This window comes from Benincasa hispida, chromosome 1 (genome assembly GCF_027475165.1).
Source record: "Benincasa hispida cultivar pf3 chromosome 1, pf3_genome.v1.1, whole genome shotgun sequence".
In the NCBI taxonomy this organism is placed as follows: Eukaryota; Viridiplantae; Streptophyta; class Magnoliopsida; order Cucurbitales; family Cucurbitaceae; genus Benincasa; species Benincasa hispida.
This window is the reverse complement of record NC_143478.1, coordinates 82,175,028-82,184,321: the sequence shown is the minus strand read 5'-3', so window position 1 is coordinate 82,184,321 and position 9,294 is coordinate 82,175,028. Positions and strand designations below refer to the sequence as shown.

Here is a 9,294-nt window from a genome sequence, read left to right as displayed (position 1 = left end):
TATACCTAAATCTCTTTTTCTAAAATCACTACTCTAACTATCCTTCACAAATACACCCTCAAAACATGATGATTGGGCTTGTTTACCAGATGTAACCTAAAACCTTGAAGATATATGAATGTCATTGACCATGGTCATCCAATTAAAGATTAAACCATATGAAGAGTATATATTACCGTACTCAATGTTCAAATCTTCACTCTTACATTTAATGTAAAAGAAATAAAAAAAAAAAAAAAAAACCTCGCTTACCCCTTACTTCATCTCTTTGATTACGAAATAATTTTAACAAACAAAATATTAGAGATTGGAAAAATAATATTCAATTTTACCTAACTTTGCACATAATGTATCAATTTTCACTCTCAAATTTTAATTTTATTGACTTAAAACTATACACTTGAATAATAGTTAATCCATCATGAACTATATCCATTTAAATAATAATAATACATTTAAATAATAGTTTAAACTATACACTTAAAAACTCAATTGATGCACTATACCCATCATGAGCTGAGTCTTTTTAAACTAATAATCTGAATAAAAATCTACATGTTATGTCATTTTTCTTTAAAATCATATCAACTATTTGAGTGAAAAAAAAAGAAGAAAGAATGCATCTAAAATAGTCTACAAAAGTAAAAGTCGCAATAGATTTTTCACACATGCGTATACGTTAATATTGTCTAATATACGTTAATATCATCTAGTAAAGTAAAATGTTATTATGAAAAAATTTATATAATTTTTTTAGATATTGAATTAAGATTAACAATTCAATTTTAATTTATATTATGAAAAATTGTAAGTGTGAACAGGTATATTTTAAGAGTTGTTGGAGAATCAATAAAGTAAAAAATCGAAATTAAATAAAACTAATAAATATATATATATAAATGTATCACGAGTAAATAACATATCTTTTATAATTAATAATAAGTTTAAGTTGGTTAGGATTATTTTAGGTTAACCCATGAATTAATCCAACCCTTGAAATTTTCAATTATTTCAACTCAACTCAGTTGAGTTGGATCCATCGGATTCTTCATGTAATCAAAATTTTTTAACACCCCTACTCAAACTAAAATTTCAAGAAATGCAACTCAATCCAATTTACGGTCAATTTTGGAAAAGAAACATTTTCATCTAAGATTGTTTTTAAAGAAACAATTTCATCGATCAATGAAATAAAGGAGTAAAAACCTCCAACACGATTAAAACATTCTTTCTAATTGGAGAAATTTCTTGAAGATTCATTTAACATCTATTGGTTACTCATCCAAATTTCTTAAGGTTTCATCCCAATTCTCCTTCTTTTTCATTTTTCAACCCTAATTAAAGGGAAACAGAATTTGGCAACCATATAGTAAAAACAAAATTCAATTGAATATCTTCATCTTTCCACAATGACTTCAAAGACGATGGAAGCTTGATATTTTAAGCATTTGAGAAACTTGTTCCCCACCTTCAACATCTTGATTAAAAGAGGTAAAAAAAGGTTAAAAAATGACATTCAAGTACCAAAATAAAAGAGATAATTATACGGTTGACTAAAATTTTAAGCCCAATATAAAATTTACCCCTTTTTAAAACTCAAAGTTTTTTTTTACCTCTTGCTTGCATCATCATCAGCATAAATTACCGAAATTCTCTGATGCAAAACCCTCACTTTGCCAGTATTTCATCTTCCACGTGTAGCTAATCATCTAGAACCATTGGCTAGTGCTCCCATGGTTTTTTCATCTAGATTTCTTCAGATGATGAGCGATGGCTTTCTGCCATCACATTAACCAGCAAGACTCTCTCACTCTTGCTCTCATTACTAAAAATCTTCGCTTTTAATCATGACTCTTGACTCTTGCTACTCTGGTTATTCACTCCCTTTTAATACAAAGAACAAGAGTAAGAGAAAATAGAGAAAGCGAGGGGTGGAAAAACCTAATCCCTAAAGAGTAAAAGCGAGATTCCAACCTGCATGCACAATATTTTGTTTTGGTAATTTGACGCTGATATGACTTAAGCAAAAGATAAAAAAAACATACTTTCTAGAAATGGGATCAAATTTCATTTGAGCTCCCAAAACCGGCCATCCTTGCAAAAAGACAAAATGCAAAATAAAGAGAGCTCAAGGACTCAAAAGCCAAAGAATTGCTTTCAAGTTTATAGTAAGACAGGACATTGCAACAAATGCACTAAAATCATGCATTAATGTTGGCATCACTTTGAACACATCCTCTATCAAGAAGCTGATAAAGCATTTCTCTTTTCAATCATCCAATGAAAAATTAAAAAAAAAAAAAAGAAAAAAAAAAGGACACAAACTAGGTTAGCAAATTGCCTATAATTATACCAAGATCTGATATAGCTCACTCACAGGACTTTTTTTTCTCCTTCCCCTTCAGAATTCCGGGGTCATCGTTTTCAATTTTGCTTCTGTACAACTCTTGACAACTTAAGAATATTTGTCAGTCAATTTATAAGCTTTATTCTTGTTGGGAATCTTTCAAGAAATTCCAGGCTAACAATGCAGCCCCAATTGCAGGCTCCACCTGGTTTTAGTTCAAGAAAATGTATGGATGATTATTGCAAGGCGAAGAACATGCATATTAATGAAAGCAAAGGAAAAGGTAGAAAGATGTGCGCGCGGCTGTTTTGCACATCTGAAAATCACTGTTCATATACTCGTGATTTGAAGAAAGAACAATAATTTTGAATCATGAAGATTTAAGACAATAACTGAACCTGTTTTCATTGTATATTTTTCACACGAGCTCCCAAACAGCACCGTGGTTATGATAAGGTAAGACACATGCAGAGAATCGAGGGTATTGAACAATATGCTTACCTTAGGCCAAATGGGAACTACCCCAGGGTAGTCCTTGGAGATGCAGTTTATAACTTCTTGCGCTATACCCCATCCCTTATTTCCTTCAAGAACTCCGCCAACCATGACAAGAGGAAAAGAACCCTTTCCATCTGCAATGTTAATGCTAACAATGAGAGTAGAAGGAAAACTTTGGTTAAAAAAATTCAAAAAGGAAAGTATCCTGTTATTGAACCCTCATTTGTCTGCATGATTCCCTTTCTTATTTCCTTAGATGTATCTACAAGAAATTTCAAAATCCTAATTCCACGGAATATCTTTGCACAATCCAAATTTTTATGAGCACGTAGATCAAGATTTTTCACGATCAATTTGGTTGCACATTCAAGAGCAGATCCAATGAGAAATAAGTTGGGGAGACATACTTTATCTCAAAGCCAGAACATGGGTTAAAACACACTCTCCCCAACAGGGAAAGCCGTCAAGGGAGGTTTAATAACAAAAGAGCACTTCCAGCTTTGGGATTAGTTTCAGAAGACAGGGACAGGAAAATCAAATTTATTAACTCTACGACCAAAGATTTCCACTATTGCAATACCTGAACCACACAATCCAAGTCTTTGAACAACAGCAGTCACGCTTAGAGCCAATTCCTTAACTGAATCTTGCAAGATTTTGTTTGCAACTTCATCCCCTGCTTCTGCACATGACACAACAGCAGGAACAAGTGCAGCAATGCGAGCCCAAGATTGATCTGCGTAGGTCCACCTAATTTTCAATGATAACCAACAATATATGTGATCCATTCCTAATCAATCATGCATGATACAGTACTTTCACATCATTCCAACACATGAATTGCGGTACAAATGTCAGAAACTGAACAGGAAACAACTATTTTTCTCATCAAAAGCTCAAAAAATACTCAAGTTTCTTATATGTTAAAATGCTGCCTCTCTGTTCATTAGCTTTCAAAAAAATGTACAGCTGCAGCAAGTAAATCTGCCTCTCTGAGCAGCCTTCACAATAATATAGAATACTACATTGATTAAAAAGTATTAAAAAAGATCAAGAAAGCCTCAGCATGATTTCAATATATATATATATAAGACAGAAACTATATATCATTTAAAAGATTTATTTTCTTCTTATAATTGAGATATATTTGATTCCTTCTATTGTGTTCAATTTATGTTAAAAGAGGATATAGTGAAGATTGTGACCGGAAACGCCAAATGACAAGTGTATATACCCAATGAGTTCATCAGCAGAAGAAAGACCAAGAGTCCTAAGAATGTTATTTGTGAGCTTTGTTTGGGGACCACGGCCATCATGCGCTCTTATAATTGCGGTTAAAGCCTGTGCTGATATGCCGTACCCACTGAAATCACAAAAGTATCATCTTCAATGAAGAGTGGCAAACCAAAATTAAATTTGTATGTAATGCACAATATTGTCAGAAATGTATCGATATAGATCAGCATGGAACGCAGTAATATAATTTTAAAACACAAACATATTGGAAAAACAAACCAACAAACATGCAGAGTGCAAAAACCACAGTAAATGATTCTTATCGTTAAAATTATGAATAAATGATTAGATATACCATAATCTATCAGCTTAAGTTTTTGTATACTTTGGTGATTTAACGTAGTGTCAAAGCAACAAGTTCTGTATTTGAACTCCTATAATATCCTTTCTTCTTCGATTAATAATAATGTCACTTATCCATCCTCAGTCTAATTTTTATTCCCACAAGTGAGGAGTGACCTATCAGTTTAAGCTTTTGAGTCTAAGTTGCGATATAACAATAATTATGAGAAGTCCTCATGGGAGGAAATCTAGTTCAAGTCTTGAGATGTTGAACATTGAACTATCTACATTTCTTTTTCCTTGAACCAGTACCCACAATAAAGTAAAACCTCAAGTTTAAAAACAAACCATTATGTCCACTAGATAACTCAGCAAGTCATATTTGATCAGGTAATATGACTAGTTCAGATATCGGCAAACTGATACTACATAATTTTTTATCTCAAGCAGCTCATATACAAACTAGAATGTCCCTGTATAACAATGCAAAATGAGGAGATAAACGTATTTTGTTGTGTGTGTGTGTGTGTGTGTGGGGGGGGGGGGGGGGGGTGGGGTGGGGGAGGGGGGGAGTTGTTGGTGAACAAGCATGCACCACTCAAGCTCTCACCAGAAGGAAATACTAGGACAGGTATTAGGAAACAAATAAGGTAATCCTCATACAATCAGTTATAAACAATATAAAAGCTTGTGTCCATGTGAGGGGCTGAGAGAAAGAGACCTTCCCCAGTCGCCTAAGATTGGTCCTGCACCAGCTGCTCGAGCTTCTCTTCCATCATCCGTAAATCCATAAGCAATACTTCCAGTGCCAGCAATTAGAACACAACCACTAAGCCTTCCCATGGTACCACTTGCCAGAGCAGCAGCAGCATCATTTCGAACATAGAGTTTGACATGGCTAGGAAATATATCTCTGTGCATAATGAAACAAATATATCAGAAGCGTATAAAAGCATAATGGATCCATACACATGAGATTCAGATTTCACATCTAATCTAATAAAAAAAAAGCTAGTGAATGGAATAGCAGCTTGGAACCTGGGAATTGACTTGAGACTGAACTCAGATTGTAAGATCATGAAATAAAAGGATTCATCAGCTATAAGAGTATACCACTAAGGGATGTTGTATGGCATAACAGCCATAATTAGTCCATAACACTACATGAACTGAGCAGAAAGGACAACGGCCATCCTTAGATATGAGGATAAAACATGCTCCATCACAGTACATCTAAAGACAGAAGAACGTAGTTTCATAGAAACAGCTAAGAATCCTTTCATGGCCCATACCTGAACCAATTCAAAATCCTTTGCTGATCCGTTGGATGGTTTACACCAGAAACAGATAAACAAATAGCTCGAACTGCAGACCGATCTGAACCTGATTTTGAAAGAGCCTCAGCCATAACTTGCTCCAATGTTTCCCTTGCAGCAGTTTCTAGAACAAAGACGCAAATTTACAGTTTACACCAAGGACCTATCAATACTAAAATATCATATTAAATACTTTGAAACCAACCAGCCTTTTTTCTCCATACCAATTCAAACTAAGAGTCTGCTGTCAGCTGTCTAACTCTCAATATTTTAATTTTCGAAAACACATCAAAGAGCACAAGATCAAACCAGTAAAGCTAGTAAAGAAAAATAACTCATAGGCTGCCTCTGATTGAAACAAAGATGATTAGGTTTAAAGAGTTGCAATTAATCTACCCCTCCATTGCAACTGTCAACTGTCAATATCTTATTATTAAAATAATTCAATAATAAATCAACGGTTGCAGCGGAGCAATTCTTAATATAAAAATCATTCAACAAGAAATTAACTTTGATAGGAATTTCCGAATGATAATACCTAAATACATTCACATATGATAGCCACGCTAAATGCACTTTGGTTAACTTCTTTTAAAGTTCTCTGTTTATGCCAAATGACAAAGCAGATAAAATTGCCCGTGGCTAATCGCATATATGTTGAATAAATGAAAACCGGAAGCCAGGACCTATTTCTTATAACTTCGCATTCAATAATCTTCAAAATACAGCCACCAGCCCAGGAAGAACAGTGAGAAACATACGAAAATGAAAGACCAGTAACAATTCAATACGAGAATGGGCAGAAAAAGAGAGAGTACCGCCAACACTGTTATGGTTGGAGCAGCCGGCTTCGACTCGAGCAAGAATAGGAAGAGGATCAGGAAGATGAAGAGACTGAGGTTGCAGAAAAGGAACACAAACACAGACAGTGGAGGTTGTTCCTCCATCAATTCCAAGAATCACGTCTCCAACTGCTCCTCCTCCTGCTGTTCCGCCGGACATTTCCCGGTCGAATTCCGAGATTTCCCCATTCCGATGTTTCTTCATCTGAAAAACTCAGGAATCAGAATCCGGTACAAGAACCTTGATCCTTTTGCCTTACTGTCTACACTCAAACCGCTTCACAAAAACCAAACAACTACTCTCCTCCGTTCTGCAGAAATGTTCGGAAATTGAGAGAAGAGAAGAAGAAGAAGCAGATTAACGGTAAACGACAGAGAAGACAGCCGAATTTTTTGCTGTTAATTGTCCACTGGATGATCGTACAATTCAACGATTAGCTTTTTTTTTTTTCAATTTAGAAGAATAATTACGATTTAGGAGAAAATTATTCAATTTTATATCTGAAATTTCGATTTCGTAAAAAGTCAAAATACAATAATCATGATCATAATCATAATCATAAATAAATAAATATAGACCTAAACATAAAAAGTTGGGTCCATTTAGTAATTGTTTATAGTTTTTGAAAATTAAAGGCTATTTAGGATTGCTTTATCTAAAAAAGAATTTTAATTGTTTAGATTGTTTGATAAAAAAATTTATTTATTAATCATAATCACTTTTAAAATTGTTGTAACGTGTAAAAGTTATTTGATGGAGTTCTTAGATTTCATCTTTCCTAAAAATTTGATATCTTTCTTATCCATCTCAAATTTTCATTTCATTAATTTATTTTCTCACATTTATTTCAAATTTTGATTGATTTAAATTCTTAAAACAATTATTTTTTAAAAAAATTATTTCACAAAATCCTTTTAATTAAACAAAAATGGTTGTAATTCAAATTATATGTATTTTCAAATAATTATATAACTAAATTACACTAATTTAGTATTAATTTACCAAACACCTTAATTAGGTTTTTCTAATTTAAAATTAAAACTTACCAAACATTCTTTTATTTTTATCCACAGCCGATTTAAAATCTATAATAATCCCAAAGGAAGCCTAAATCTATTTATTCTCAATTTCTTATAATAATTTACATTTTCCTTAAATGTAATAGTAACATTTTTAGCCAAATTAAAAAAACATGAACAAGTTCTTAAAAACTATTTTTTTTAGTTTTCAAAATTTGGCTTCATCTTTTAAAATATTAATAAAACAGGCCTTGGATTTTTTGTTCTTTGTTTTTAAAAATTAAGTATGATTCCTCTTAATTTCTTACCATGACTTACATTTTTTTTAACTACAAGAATTGAATTCTTAACCAAATTTAAAAAAAAAAAAATAAAATAATTTTTGAATTTTTTAAAATTTAATTTAGATTTTGAAAATATTTGTACAAAGTAGATAACAAAATAATACATTTAAAGTTAAAATAAGTTTTTTATATGTTTAATTTTAGAAATTAAAAAATAAAAAATAAAATAATTATCAAAAACGAAAGTTAAATTATTATCAAAATGCGGTCTTAATTTTACTCGGCACATAATTACAAATTGTCTTCTCCAAATACTTCTTCAAATATTTCATAAACGTTTCAAATCCATCATTAGGATATAAATTTTAAAGAATTTCAGAGGATATCTTGGATCTAAAGTAGTGTGGTTGATAATCTAGAACAAAAAGTCACCACTTCATTCGTCTTAATTTTAAAGATATTAAAGTCAATATATAAGTAGATCAGAGAAAAATAAAAAATACAATTAGAGTGGACGTTTTAATAGTTGAAAGACTAAAATCGGTTAAAAAAGAATAGAGTCCTATTATCAATCAAATCAACGAATCCAATTCTCTCCCTACCTATTTTATCTTTATAAACAAAGCAAATCCAATTCATTGTCAAAATTGCAAAATTGATTCTTTTACGTTATTCGTTCGGTAAGAAAGAGAATGATTTTTAAATTTAGAATGATTTCAAATACGATTTTATTTTAAAATCTTTCCTTACTAGAATGGTTGTTCGCATAATTCGATAAGATTTAGAAATAAATTGATAAATTAACACATCATAGATGAAAACTTTTGTTAGTAAATTCTTAACTTTCTTTCATTTTTCGATCGACATTCAAACATAGAATTTTAAATATATTCATTTCAAATCTTTTTTGGACTGTTTGAGGTATTGAGTTAAGATAAAATGTCTGGAGTTCATATGTTTGTGAATTTCATATATTTGTAGAGTTCATATGTTTGTGTTTGGAATGCAGAATTGAGTTATGTTTGTGAATTTCATATATTTGTAGAGTTCATATGAACTCTAAATAATATACTTTTATGATTACTCTAAATATATGAAATTCATATGTTTGTGAATTTCATATATTTGTAGAGTTCATATGTTTGTGTTTGGAGTACAGAATTGAGTTATGTCTGGGTATCTGATTTAGTTTTTGAACTCTAAATAATATGCTTTTATGATTACTATTTTTGTTTTGAAACTTTTTTATTCAATAATTCTACCCATCTTTGTTTGAATAAAATATGGATTACAATTTTTTTCTTTTACTTTTTAAAACTTTTCTTTCTTTCTTTCTTTTTTGGGCAATGAACAACAATTAAACCATTACATTTCTTGTAGAAATATGGTTAAATAAAATAAGAAACTAA

The 9,294-nt window shown here is 31.4% G+C and overlaps 1 protein-coding gene across 1 annotated transcript; it reads right to left on the bottom strand.

The window, feature by feature from the left end:
• Window positions 1-2,181: 2,181 nt before the first annotated feature.
• LOC120086239 (Actin-like ATPase superfamily protein) lies at window positions 2,182-7,115 on the bottom strand. The gene is made up of 7 exons (XM_039042820.2): window positions 6,558-7,115; window positions 5,716-5,863; window positions 5,145-5,336; window positions 4,080-4,208; window positions 3,426-3,595; window positions 2,849-2,979; window positions 2,182-2,552 (listed from the first exon to the last, which is right to left on the bottom strand). The coding sequence occupies exons 1-7, from the start codon at window positions 6,784-6,786 to the stop codon at window positions 2,487-2,489; spliced, it is 1,065 nt and encodes a 354-aa protein (XP_038898748.1). The 5' UTR covers window positions 6,787-7,115; the 3' UTR covers window positions 2,182-2,486.
• Between the last annotated feature and the right edge of the window lie 2,179 nt (window positions 7,116-9,294).

Bases quoted from the DNA above. Each gene is read 5' to 3' on its own strand.
- LOC120086239 (XM_039042820.2), bottom strand. From the start codon at position 6,786: ATGAAGAAACATCGGAATGGGGAAATCTCGGAATTCGACCGGGAAATG. The intron at 2,980-3,425 runs GTATTGCAATAG...TTAACATTGCAG, and splicing joins ACTTGGATTGTGTGGTTCAG to ATGGAAAGGGTTCTTTTCCT. The intron at 2,553-2,848 runs GTAAGCATATTG...AACTAAAACCAG, and splicing joins TAGTTCCCATTTGGCCTAAG to GTGGAGCCTGCAATTGGGGC.